The sequence below is a fragment of the Seriola lalandi genome, unplaced genomic scaffold, assembly GCF_002814215.2.
Source record: "Seriola lalandi dorsalis isolate HSWRI2012SDOR001 ecotype SW California unplaced genomic scaffold, Sedor1 jcf7180002054972, whole genome shotgun sequence".
NCBI classification, from domain to species: Eukaryota; Metazoa; Chordata; class Actinopteri; order Carangiformes; family Carangidae; genus Seriola; species Seriola lalandi.
In genome coordinates this window covers 3871505-3885840 of record NW_019525660.1, presented here as the reverse complement: position 1 = coordinate 3885840, position 14336 = coordinate 3871505, and the positions used below count along the sequence as shown (strand labels likewise).

The 14336-nt window shown below is 41.2% G+C and overlaps 1 protein-coding gene across 6 annotated transcripts in view; it reads left to right on the top strand.

Moving 5' to 3' along the window:
- diaph2 (diaphanous-related formin 2) overlaps nucleotides 1–14336 on the top strand; it is a 370496-nt gene that overhangs the window by 309462 nt on the left and 46698 nt on the right. For 5 of the 6 annotated variants that reach the window (XM_087171766.1, XM_087171765.1, XM_087171767.1 and 2 more), the window contains 2 exons: nucleotides 7494–7586; nucleotides 9124–9189. In XM_087171766.1, the coding sequence (XP_087027892.1) occupies nucleotides 7494–7586; nucleotides 9124–9189 (159 nt within the window). The remainder of the gene's footprint in view (nucleotides 1–7493; nucleotides 7587–9123; nucleotides 9190–14336) is intronic. The other variant, XM_087171768.1, reaches the window with a different exon arrangement.

Here is a 14336-nt window from a genome sequence, read left to right as displayed (position 1 = left end):
GTACTCATCCTCTCAGATTATAATATTTAAGGTGCACATCTATAAATAAATGTCAGCATTAGGAAAACAAGCCCGGCTTCATATGAAGCACTTTAATATCCTATGATAAATGCCATTGTTCATTAGCAATTGAAGGCAACACCAGGGAATAGTCCTACATTTTAGTCTGTCTTATTGCAATAAATTGTAAATTTGATTATCTATACTATACTATACTATACTATACTATACTATACTATACTATACTATACTTTACTATATTACTTGATTTTATTTTGTGGCAGCTTCTTTTGTATCAGGACAAAGACAGAAGACACAGATTAGATTGCACCTTAAAGCTTTTAATCACTTTTATCTTTAACTTAATTTAGTTAAGGCCACAATCAAGGAAGTGAGACATGCATCAGATATCTCTGTCTTTCCTGTTTGTTCTCTCTAATTCCCTCTGTGTCCCTGTGTGTCTCTCTTTCAGTGTGTCACACACACATACTCACTATGCTTACCCTGCCTTGTACTTTTCCCTCTCTCATTGCTTTCGTAAATGTTCTTCTCCTTAGTGAAATTAGCTCAGGCACAGTTGAATCTCATTAATTTGTGGGTGGTTCAAGTGTCTGATCATTTCCCCTCCCAGATCTGGACCTCAACAGTCACTTTACAGTCAATCAAACCTAATTACCCTCACTACAAAGACCATCAAATCCCATTGTCAAATCCATTTAACTTCCCCAGACAGCACCGCCTTTCACTGATGCAAACAGCCCATGTGGGGTTTGGTTCAGATGTTATCTTGATCTGGATTCCAAAACTCCACGATCCAAATGTGCCATTCGTTTAAAATTGGGAATCTACACTGTGCTAGATGGAGGAAACCCAAAATGTTTATAGCATCTCAATATACTAATGCATTCCAAAGTCCCATTGATGTCCCTTTCATATTAATAACCTGATTCATTTATGTGACCCTGGTATTAACACTGCTTTGCACTGTTATGATGCCTTGCCATATACACAAGCAACCATGATGATGTTGGCATTGGCACTAATAGTTAAAGGCTGTTCTTGTCCCTGCGGCCAACAGCACAGTAAAAGATGTTGTTAGCTTGTGTAATGTGTTGGAATGCGTTACTTAGGTGCAGCAAAACTACTGGAAGTTGACATAGAAACATATTTTGATCGGTTTACAGTGATAGCTAGCTTATCAGCAGACACCATCAACAGTTATCCCTTGCTGTGAGGTCACAGAGAAAATGCACATGGGTCAAGGTATAGCATATTGCTAAATTCAGTAATACCAAGCCTATGGAAAAGGGGCAGTAGTGGTCTACTCTTCTGTGAGGACAGGCTTCCATGGCCCTCCTGGCACCCTGACATGTTGACCCCATGTGGCTCAGAGAAAGTATGTCAACTTAACATCTGTCAGTGTTTGGTTGGAGCTCTCCCTTGTGTGTTGATGGTGTTACTGGGCAAACTAGCCAAAAGCAGTGGATTGATAGTGATAGCAATATGGTAACTGGGGGGGGCCCGCAGGCATAGAAGTAAATGATAGTGGAGGAAGCAGAGTGTGGTGACTGCTATGTTGCAAGCATCTCTCTTCGCCCTTCCCATCTCCCAACCTCCCCCCTACTGTTTCTCACTTGGGCCCTGGCAGCATCCATCCAGATGGAGGGTTTATTTTTGTTTTTGTTTGTTTACTTATTCATGAATCCAGCTATTCGGGGCATCACAGGGGCTTTCGTTCCACCACAGAATGCAAATCGCCACGGCGACTAATCCACTTTCATCTCTCCCTTGTCGACATCCAACTTCTCTCCACGTTTCTCCCAGTCTCTTGCAGTCAGGACATCTCTCTCTCTTTCAGGCTATGGGATCAGGCCCGCAGTGACCAGGCCAGCCTAGCTCCAACACTCTACTACATGCATGTCAAACACAATACACCTCTCACCTTCCACCCACCCTTCCCATCTTGAGAACATTCTTCCCTCTCTCCACATTTTCCCTTCCTCCCTCCTGCTGACCCTGGCGCCACACAGGGGCTCACAGCATGAGCAAAGTAGTAGCTACACTGCAATTCTCCCTGGAGTGGAGGGTTGCGGGAGCATCCCTAATTGAGTTAGGGAGGACATGAGAGGGTTTGGTCATCAAATTGTTACAGTAAAACTATCCAGATTAATCAGCAGGCAAATCTGTCTTTTTTATTAGCCATTTTACCCTTCCTCTCCCCCTTTTCCTCCTCGTTTCACAAGTGGACTACTAAACATGCACACACACATACCTACAAATTAAAGACTGGGGACTGTCTGAAATGTTTCTTGGGTCATTGTGTCAAAGCTTTTGTCAGGGTTGGGTGGTTGGACTGCAGGGAGATGCAGGGAGAAGGAATAGAGGGAAAAACAAAGGAAAGACATCAAACAGGTGCACGACTGCTGTCCTTCAGGCACTTGTGTTCTCTGTGGCAGTAATGGTCTCTGGCTGCCTGGGTCTTAGGAGCTACTGCGACTGCAGGGAAGGAGGGCGAGGGGAAGGGGTGACTTTGCTCAAAGCCAGACAGTAGGAGAGTAGACAGCAGAGCGCTAAAAGGAGGGGGGTGCTGAGTAATGCAGGTGGTTGTGTATGTGTAGGTAGCTAAGCCAGAATTCAGGTGTGAAAGTAACACAAAACCAGGTGCATACAAGTGAGAGTAGAACAAGAGAGATGAGATTAAAAGAAAGTGTGGCTGTTGCCTTTCCACCTGGCCATAAAGCAGCACCTTCCTCCCTCCACTGAGGCCTTTGTTTCACGGCTAATGGTCCAGGTTAATTGCACAAGTGACTTTCTGTGGGGGAACAGATGGGCTCAAATGTGTTCAAAAACAATCCGCAGCAAGCAAAAAAAAAAAAAAAAAAAAACTGGGAGCGAGTTGTTGCTCTCCTCTTCATTCTTCCTGTTCTTTCTCATCTTATCCACTGGAGTCATGGAGGGCGACTGGGGTGAGGTTAAACTCTCACTGTGTTCCTCTTTCACAGTGGTTTCAATTCATCAAGCACAAGGCCTGTAAGCTCTCATTAGATCTCATTACAGTGCAAATTAGACTCAGGGATTGGCTACTGGAAGGATAGTGGATGGTAGTGGATAATAGACATCTCTCCTATGCCTGATGTTCCTCATGTCCAACACTCTAATTTGGTTAGGGAGGAGAGTGCTATGCTTATATAAATTCAGAGGATATGTAGATGTGATTGATTAAAACATGTGACTATGATAAATGTCATCATTTTGTATGCTTTCGCTGTTTATCTTTTCAGTTAACATGCCACCGTTGCTACCAGTTTCACTCGTGGCATATAGGATGTCATAATTTGCCATTATATTAAAAACCAACACATACCAGACAGAAGCTTTTTAAAATTCAAAGAATTATTTGTCTCTCTTTTCCCCCATGAATCATGAGGGCTGCATTTGAGCCATCGGAAATTGAGTTCTCGATCGATCCACTATGTTTTTTCTCCCCAGCACAACATGCAGGAGATGACAGATAGCAAATTGAATTTATGAAGAGAGTTTGTTGACACTGCTGCATAATTATAGGAATGCCATGCCTTTGGTGTTTAAAAGAGAGCCCAGCGTTTCATTCAAATTCACACAAGGTTTTCTGCTTCGATGATTCCGTGAAAAGCATTGTCATGTTTTTGAGGCGACAGCTGTTCTTTTATTTTGCAGTTTTGTACATATTTTGAATTTTGTAGATGACTGATTTTAATTGGTAGAAAACAAACAAATTAGATGTTTTTGCATAATGTAGGCTTATTTTTTTATTCCTAATTGATCCTTGACTGAGGATTAAGAGTTTATATGGAGGCATCAATGATGCATTGGTTTTCTGAAAGACTTGGCAAGATCCCTTTGTCTCCTCTAACTGATCTTGCCATGAGCAGCCATGAGCATAGGTCATCCTGCTGACATTAGCTGAACTACGCTCTTTACTTCCTTTCTTCTAACTATCTATCCCGTCCTCTTGCTGTCTTTGTTTGTCAAATTTATACTCACTTGTCATCTGAGAAATCTGCACCATGAATTTAGATTAGTTAAGTGGAGCCAGTACTCTTAAATATAACATGTGTTTGTATCACTAAAAATGTCCTGGCAGCTTTAGGTGAGGCTCTGTGTGCCTGTGCTTGCATACTGCAGTGTATGTTTTAGAAATAATTAAATGTCACAGGGCTCAGGCCGTCAAGTATCCAGGAAGGTATTTTACGACCTTGTGTCTTGCTTCGCTCCACTAGTCCCTCTCAGTATCCCACTCCTCCACATGCACTGCTGCGCCAACAGGAACCCTCTTCACTTTTCTCCCTTGCTGCCTCCTGTGCTCTCTCTCTCTCTCGCTCTCCCACTTCTTTGTCTCTGCATTCTACCTCCTCCTGCTTTCTTTTCTTTATATCTTCGTTCCCCAATAGTGACACTTACAGTATCTGTGCCTATTCTTTTCCTATCCCTCTCTTTCCTGTTGACACTCGATTTTATGTCCTGCTCCTGGGATTGCTGAATGTTACATTGCAGCCACTTTCTTCCAGTTTTACTGTAGGTACTTTTTTTTTCTTAGGGAAAAACTAATCTGATGTGTGAAGTTTTTATGCCAATCCTGCTGAGGGCACATTGCTCTTGTTATCCCTCCTAATTAGAAAATGTGATAGTGCTGCTTGTAAATATATTGTAGAGTGAGCCAATCCCCGGGGCTCAGTGTTACATTTGGCACAGCCTCTGGGTCCAGATACCACCTGATGTTCAGGAAAAGGAGGGGGAGAATTTGGGATTGGAGGTAGGCAGGGATCAAAAGGAAAGATATGAAAAAGGTACACCATCTCTCTCTGGGAGGTAGAGTTTGATAGAGCTTTATTTCTGCTCTTAAAGGTTTAACTGTTTAAGAAAGTACCTGAAAGTGCAAAAGCCGCAACCGTGTTCCACAGTTCCACAAGCTTTAATAAGATCATTAAAGGACCCCGGGCTGTCTGTTGAGGTGCCCACCAAGGTGTTTCATCACTGGAAGGGTTTGTCAATGTCTTGGGTCTTAGCCCATCTTAACCCATTTAGAAAGCAATTTCCTGTGAGCAGAGGGGATCTTTCCTCTTGAGAAAGATCTTTGGGCATGAAAGGTTAGCTTTTCTGTAATTCCCTAGCATGCAATCTACCACTGCTGTTAATGAGAAGCGGAAGAAAATTTGCCTTAGGTTTAACAGCTCAAAATAAGACAAGAGTGAATTGCAGGAATAAGGCAGAAATGTCTGCTTAAGTTGGCAATGTTGCAATAAGTAGTGAAAAAAGTTTGCTCTGAGGATTACAAGAGTAACTGTAGTCATATAATTCATAGTTCAGTTTAACTTTTTTTTCCTATTAAACGCTTACCTTGTCTTTGCAGATTTTTCGAATATGTACACATAAATATATGTACATGTTAATAATTTCATAGTCTGAAGGCTCATTTGTGAGAAATTCTTGCTCTGGGTAAGACCTGCTCGAGTTTAAGCTGTGGCCCAATAGGACATAGTTAATTGAGCACTGTGAGGTGACTGGGGAGTATGTTTCCCATTTTAGTCATTTTGGTTCTTTGTGTCTGCAGTCATCCCGCTGAACCCCAGTCTACCAGGGCTCCCAAGTCCTGGCCATTACAAATGATGAATTGTGCTACAGTTAAGCTAGAAGTAGGACAAATTGATCAAAGTGTCAGGTGCCCCCTGTGATGTCTGGGTCTCCATGAAGAAGGCAGTGAAGAAGGAGCTGTCAAAAAGTTTCTTATGCCAAGGTGGTTGTAGATAAATGTTTACCTGCCACTTAACACTTTCTGCCTTTTGTCAGAGGCACAATGTGTCCTTGCTAACCTACATAAGAAGAACGAGTAGCTAAAGATCTTGGGAGTAGATACAGTTATAGTAGCTGCAAGTTGTTCACCATATTGTTCTTTAGGCCCACAGCAGATGAAACCCATGCCTCCCCTTTTAAACCAATGAGCTTGCTATCTGAGGTGTAGTGCTGCAATTTGAGATAAGCACTACTTGGCTCAGCTTTGGTTTTGTTCTGATAAAGCTGGTCTAATTAAGCTTGATTTAATCGGGATTGCTTTTAAGCACAGCACACAGCCGGAACAGATACTTTGATTTCAAAGTAGCCCTTGGGAAGGACTTGAGGAAGAAAGAGAAGGAATGAGAGAGAGAGCAAAATTAGTGTGAGTACAAGTGAAGAGTTGCTTTTTTTAAATTTACATAAGACATGTTTCTATTCTTAGTTGTACTGTCTTCTTGTGTGAATGATTGCAGGTTGGGTGGTTTGGAGGAGAAGGGAAAAACATGCGCAGCCCTGACTTTCTCTTGTAATGGCAAAATACATTTTGTTTCCTTAAATTAATCGTGTGGCATTCAGTGTCAACGTGTTTGGTTCATATATTCAATTTGCCTGACTGTCGTATCCCATTGAGTACATGCAAGTTACAAAAGATTGATCACCCCAGTGTCCGGGAAAAGTGCTGTGTGCTGAAAGTAGCAGTTGTCTCCACTTATTTTCGAATGTTTCCCTTCAGCTGTGGCTGTAAGCACAGTGGAGGAACAAGATGCCTGCACCCTGATAGTAAACATTGGGGAAGAGCTAGTTCACTCATGTATGCAAAAGAATTGATGGCCAAGTCTCCAGCTCCACAATAAGTCACCCTAATGATCCTACTTTTAAATAATGTCTGTTCTGGACCAGAATGATAAAAAGGGTGCCCCTCTGACTCATTAGTATTGGGGCGTAAAGATAGATGACCCAGATATAGGACCTAAGCTTATTTTTGAACCTCTTTTCCATTGAGCAGGGTGCTGCATGTGCACAGTTTGAGCACAATGTGTCATTCTTTTGGCCTCATAGCATTTGAAGTGTCTCCTACCTGTCTCTTCAGCCATGCCGAGTGCCTCCAGTTCTCTAGTTTCATGGATCCACAAGACAGCTGGAACGGTGGGCAGGGGGAATGTTTTTCGAAGGCTGGTCCCGGTGTCATTGACTGAACAATGATAGAGCGCCCCGGTATTGAGCGGCTCCACACTAAATCTTTGTAAAGAGCACTTAGCTCCCCTGCGTTAGCCACAGAAAGAATATCTGTCAATGACCATCAGTGGATGCTTTCATCCTGAGGCTCCTCTGCCTGTATTAGTTGCTAAGCTCTTAGTGTATTTTCCTCCTCCCCAGCTGTTTACTGAAAAAAAAAGGACAGGCCTGAGTGACAGGCCTCTGTCTCAACACTCATACAAGACCTTTAAAAGACTTCTTTATTTCTCATTCAGAGTAACGGCACTCTCTTGCTGTGATGTAAGGTGATTTTTCATGCACCTGTTGTTCGAGGGGCATCCATTGTTCCACACCAGAATGCCTAGAATTAGACCTTGAAACAGTGTAAATGTGTTCATGTGTATATATTCATGTACTTGTCCTGTTCTGTTAACGTATATGTTGTCCTATAAACAGCTTTGCCTCTATTATGTCATCTCTTACAGAGGGAGATGAAACTGGTGTGATGGATAGCCTAATGGAAGCTCTACAGTCTGGAGCAGCCTTCCGTGATCGGCGAAAACGGACGCCACGCAACGGTAAGGCGGCAGAAAAACACTGTCTTTATAATTTTTTATTTTTTTTTACTTCAGTCATTCTCACTTACTGTGTCTGCAGAAAAAAATCCTGCTTTCTTTAGCTGTTCAAAGTTTACATACAATATAACTGGCTCCTGTCTATCATACAAAAGAAGCTCACCTGTTTGTATATACTTAGTGTGTGTTCATGTGCTTGTGCTCGTGTCCCTTTGAATGCTTTCAAAAATTTGTTACTGATACACATATGCATGGACATGTATAGGAACATATGCGTATATAAAGGAGGTGCCACACAAACAAGCACATGTGTGGCCTATTGCAGGTCATTAGTAATTTATTGTCCCTTTGCCATTCATAAAACAATTATTATAATGTAGCCATCGGTAGCCATGCTGGCTGCAGTTGGACTGAGGCTGATTTAGTGTAATCCTGGTGTTAACATATTCCATTCTGTCATGATGAATGGCCCATGCCCAGCCAGTAGGGGTGCCAGCATCAATTGATATGCAAGTCAGAGTTCTGCAGAAGAGCCACAGGTGTTGCCATCTCCACACTGGCAATCATGGTAAGAAAAAAAGAGGGGAGCAAAAATCAATCCAATCAGACCAACCTTTTAAATGCAGAGCATTTCTGACTAACCCCTATATTTTAAGATTGTTGCTGAACAATATTTACATCTACAGAGGTTATAGAGTTGTAATGATGTTTCAGTTTCTGCCAACAGACTATTCACTCTTTGCCTTTTTAATGCCGATTGATATTACTGAAGTGTTTTAATTCCGGTGTATTAGCTACTGTTATTAATAGCAGAAGGATTATTAGTGGCAACTATTTGTTGTTGCCCTACAAGATAGATGGCACTTTTAATCTGAAGCACAAGATTAGTACTAGTATATTAGTGAGTCCTGTCCTATGTGGCTGTTGACAATGCATTTGGCAGTGAAATTGTACCTGCTTGGTCACATGGCCAGGTCATACTGGTCAGGCCCTTTCCAACTCTTTGGGTCACACTCTGGCACTCCACCAGTTCTTTTCTTTTTTTCTCACAATAACTAGTTTTAACAATTCTATTTTTATTTTTCAGTGCTCACATATTAACTGAATTTACATATGCTAGTACACAGATCATTAAAGGACACTGACTCATTTTGTCTCAAAATATGTATTGCATGATAAAATGATTCACTTATGATTAAATATAATTAATATTATATTTTCCCTTCAACTTGTGTATATATAATTTGTTGACAAGTGGATCGCAACAAACACAAATGCAAATAATCATTTTCTCTCATTTCAACACATACAGTATTTTACTTTTCTTCACCTTTCATTCCGTATTTCTTTATTGGGGTTTGATTTGAGCATGTGTCTGTGTCCCGGTGACTTAGCAAAAACTAAACTCTGGGAGTGGTTCATTCCTGCAAAATATCTGAAACTTGTCAGTTCTGATGCCTTTTTCTCTTTTCCTTTTTCTCCATCCTTCCCCTCTTTTTTCTTTTTTCTTTTCTTTTTATTATCACCAACGTTGTTGCAGGTGATCAAAGCCCTTCCAGTCCAGCCTCCCGGTGGCCGGGTGCTAACTATGGTAACAGAACCCTAGGTGTGTGTATTCAACTACTGTTCTAATCCAACACCACCCTGTCTCCTACTGCACTTCTCCTGGCTGCATAACTCCTATGTCCTTCCTGTCAGAACACTCAAACTTAGCTGGTCTACAAAATGCAGAGACTTTTGCTGAGTTACTGCATTAGACATTGCAAATAATGAGATGGTCAAAGGTATAATATGTAAGATTTACTGTATGTAAAAAAAAAGCAATCATAAATGCTTTAGGAGGACGAGGAACTTATATTAAAACAGAGACAAAACGTGTTTCTCGTAAACACATGTAGCTCCTCACTGAGAAAAGCATCTGCAGTTTCAAAATGAAGCAACACTAATTTTAGCAGTTAGGTTTCGTAGTGAATCATGATTTCTACAGTAATGTTACTAGAAACATGTTTAAATATGCAACATGGATGAAATCGAAACTCACCCATAACTGAAGTGAAACTATTGGTTTCACTCTAACTTAATTTTGCAGTGACACATCAACAGAACTGACTAATTCACTGATGTGCATTAGCAAGACTTAGCAAAGACCAGGTGAGGATTGCCATAAGTACAGCTTGCATTTAATTGTATTCTCTCCCTTATGTGCTGTTAGGTAACACTTATCTTTGCTCATATATTTACAGCACACAATACAAAAGGAAAACCATCATGATATTTTAAGTCCATGCAAATACAGAGGTGAACCATAAGGTAAAAATACCTGTGCTTTTGACTAATGGCCATAAGGATGAAATTTACAGACAAGATGGTATCTTGTGTATATTGAATAAGAATAAATGAAATTACTCCACAAAGAATTGTGTGGAGAAGATGTCGGCACCTTCTCAGCATCTTGACTGGAGCGACAATAATAAATATTAATGCTGCTGAGTGACGTGATGTAAATCTTACATTGAATACCCTTAAAATCCAATACAGTAAAGTACACTGCTATTGAAGTTGCATTTGTGCTGGCACTTTGATCCCTAATATTCAACCTGGTAACACTAATATAATCCTAACAGTGTTCATGCTACTTGAAGGAAATCGTTTTTGATTCACTCAGCACAATTTCTGTCTTGTAGAGCAGCTACAGTTATCATCCAATTGTCCTGCTTTTCCTGTTAGCCTATGTTGCCACAGCATGATCACTTCCTGTATTGCGGTGATGTTTAGGAAGTGTTTTGCTGGATAGGTCTGTAGGCCTTTATGCTTTGGCCACTCACAATGTTTTTTTTTTTTTGTATTTTACCTTTCTTTTTGCCTATATGTTTGATAAATAACAGCACCCAAGATTTATGCAAATGCTTTTAGTCAAAATGAATTGCCTGTGACTCTCGACAGGCAGGTTCTCTGTTTATTGCAACAGTATCTTTCCATCTATAATATGTTTAATCTGTTTCTAATCTGTTCAATATTTCCAACAACATAAAGGCTGTGAAATGTTTTTGTACATTTGTTTGTACATTCTAATTTATTCTGTTTGTTATTTTCTGAATGGAATATTACGGGGGCATCGAGAAGTGGAGAGCGTCCATTGCGGCGGTCTCATTCCGTCGTGTGTTTGCAGATGAATAAGTCCTATTGGTTTCACTCGACCGTGACCTCTAGTGTGAACTTGACAGTTTGTAGACAAATGTGAAGTTGGGGGGGGGTGTGACAGTCAGAAGCTTCACGCCTGAGACCATGGTACTTGGAAAATGATGCAGTGCACCCTTTGGGTTAGGATCATATGGTTGTCCCAAGTGAAAGAGTTTAATTATCTAAGGGTCTTGTTCATGACAGAGGATAAAATGGAGCATGAGATTGACAGTTTTGTGTTATACCTCCAGTGATGTGCCTCTACACTCTAAACGTACGGTCTTTGTTAATGAATATGCTTGATATTTAATCAAATATCCTGTATCTCTGTGACCTATTTTCCTATTCTTGTGACACTACCAAGATTACTGTGGCTCTTGTGATGGCTCTCTTTCCTGTATGCCATTGTGCATCAGACTCTTCTGACCACACTCTCCTAGTGCACACCACTGCTATGCTACCAGAAGGTATTATGCGCTGACGGTTCACTGTTTATTGATATAGAACTGTACTGTGGTTTGATAAACAGCTGCATGGATTCTCTACTCTGAAGTGATGAGAGGGGAAAATCCTTTTGACATGCTGGCTCTATGGATTTTTTTCTAAATGGAATCTGGAAATGATTTCAGCTGCAATAGAGCAAAGGGGGAATTTGTCTCATCTCATGAAAGGGGGCAAATAGAAATCTTTACGCACAGTTTGAGAGAAAATTTTTTAAAAGTACACTCTGTAAAGAGAAACAATTATGTTCCCCAGTGATGGATGATTTGGTGACAAAAGGCATCTCAGTCACTCAAAGCTGTCTTTGGATTGTTATATTTTTGTGTATGGGAACTGGCAATGTTTAAGTCAGAAGTTAAAGAATGATGGTGTGACTTGTGGGTCAGTGCAGCATTATTAATGTGTAAATACATTACATACAAATACATATTTGATTTCTCTCTGACTCGGGGACTGACAGCATTTCAGTTTCTGTATTTACTGGTGAAAAATGTTCCCTGAGCAGTTATATCAGACAGTGTGCCAAATCTATTCACTCCTGCTTGTCATGTCTGTTGTAATCTCATGCTTTAAAGCTTGATTAACCTCCTGTCACCCTCAAATGAGCACCGTGTACCAGAGAGAGTCTCTCAGAGTCGCACATGATTCTTTGCTTACGTCAAAGGAGTTCATTTAAACCCAGCATGTCGTTCTTTGTCGTCCTTCAAGCTAAACTACACTCCAGCAGACTACCTCAAGTGTCAGGCTGAACACAATTCTAGGCGCCGCCAGTCACAATTACACCCAATTCCAGAAGCATTTCCTATTTCCTAGTCTCCACTTTGTATAAGATGGAAAACCTAACCCGGGAGGCCAGACTCATGTGTTATGCAATTACACCAGCCAGTCCTAATTCAACACACAGAACCTTGATGGAATGACGGTTCTGTTGGAAATTCTATCTCATTTCAGGAAGATAATAAATAAAGTATTTTGTGAGGTTGAATCTGATTGGTTTAACAATATATTATACTGGGTTTTTTTCCCCGTCAGACAGTGTACTTCAGAATTAGGTTTCACTCGAATAAGACTAAAAAAGATATGAGTTATCCTACTCCTTTTCTATCTCCTATTCTCTTTCTGGTGAGACAGTTACCTGGGTATCTGGCAGGAGATTGTTGGGTAGAGAGCAGGAGCCTCTCATACATCCTAGCTCATCGATTTTCGGTCAGGGATGAAAGCCACAGACTCAGTAGGTCTTTCATACTGGGGGGCATCCCAAAAGACACATCAATCAGATTTCAAAGAGAACCAAGCCAATCTTATTTATTTACTGCCTTTTCAATGTCATTACAATCCCAAACCAGAGCCTCTCTCCTTTCCTCTTTCTGCCCCGCTCTCCTGCTTCTCCTTCACAGGTCAGTCCATCAAAAGTTCCATCCTCTGTTGTATATAGTGAGTCTCCTAAGGACTTATTTGACATTGAACAGGGAGGGATCATCATATGCCCATTAAAAAATAGAGATGCAGTGATATAATGCTTGTCAGGGTTCTGGAATTTCAGCCCAACTGTCTAATCCCCTGAAGCCTAGTAGTTAATTCAGCAGGTCAGGCCACAGAGTGGGCCCCCTGTATGTTTAATGAAGATTAAATTACCTATTTTCTCTCATGAAAATTTAAAGGAAAGAAGGGGGGTGAATCTGCAAAGAGGCAAATGAAAAGAGAAAAGGGAAGTGTCTTTAACAAGGAGATGCAGGTAAAGGCAAAGAATTTCCCCTTGTTCTCTTACATCCTCCAGCCTCATTTGTGACATAAATGATCTGTTAATACCTACACTTATTACTTCTGTGTTTGTGATCCACATCACCCTGATGTAGACAGCCACAACATGTTCATTCGGGCAGCTATTTTCTCATCTTTCCCCTGATCTGGGAAAAAATCACCCGTTTGTTTCTTAAATTACATCAGAGGAAGTGATAGTGATCGTAATTCCCGCAGCAATTAATTTGCTCACACATACATTGTACCCATCGCCTTATCTCTCTCTTGTTGTCTCTCAACCTCTCTAGCAGTTGTTCTCCTGTACTGTTTCACACACACACGTGCAAGCTTGTGTCACATATCAGATAGGGACTGTTGCAGTAGGGTGTGTCTGAGTTGAGGGCTAAAGGGCTTTGCCTGCACAAGCTTCTGGCTTCCACTTCAGGGTTTTGATAGATGTTATTCATTGGGGCTGCCCTAGAGGTGATCGTACAGGAAGTGAAGCTAACATGATTTGGGGGGAATAGACCCGGGGGTGTCGGTGCCTCTTGCTATAGCTCGGATGGCTTAGTAGATGTGAGATATCAATAGAGTAGATGAGGGCAGAGCTCTGTAGATATGTGCTGCTTGAAATCTATCACCTGCTTCTCATAGATAAGGATATTTATCAACAGCCAAAGGGAAAGGCAGATGGGAAGGAGTTGAGGCATGGACAGCCACTCCATTTAAGATTTGACGTCCTAGGGCACAGACAAAGCCATTGTCCCTCCCATTGACCCATAGGGCCTTTCTTTGGACCTGATCATTTTTCATCCTCAGCAGAAAACCCATTATGGAAATATAGATGAAGATTTTATGTACCATTTGAGTACCCTTGGCGCATAACTAATTCCTTGCTTGACTCTGCCAAGAGAGGACGAAAGTAAGTGAAGTGTAACATGGAGCCATTTTGAGAGGATAAATCAAATCTTAATAAAAGGCAGTCTTTCTGAGTGGACACCAGGGGTCTCTCGCCTCTGCCCCCTCTGTTAACTACCCCCTAAACCCTTTGCTGTTTAAATTACACTGAAGCTATCTTCTTGAGTACAGGGTATCAACAGGGGGCTGTCTGCGTGCCCTTTTGATGCCATTATGCCCTTTTACAACGCCCTGTATGAGAAGACTTATCATGTGGAGCCTGTCTCCCTATGGTAATGCTTACTTTTTATTCCCTTTTTATCTTATTCCTTTTTCTTTTCTTTTTTTTAAGAACTAAAGCCAATGACCTAGTGCCGTAATGGACACCGAGCTCTCACCACCTATGTCCAATATTGTCTTATATTGATACAGGGC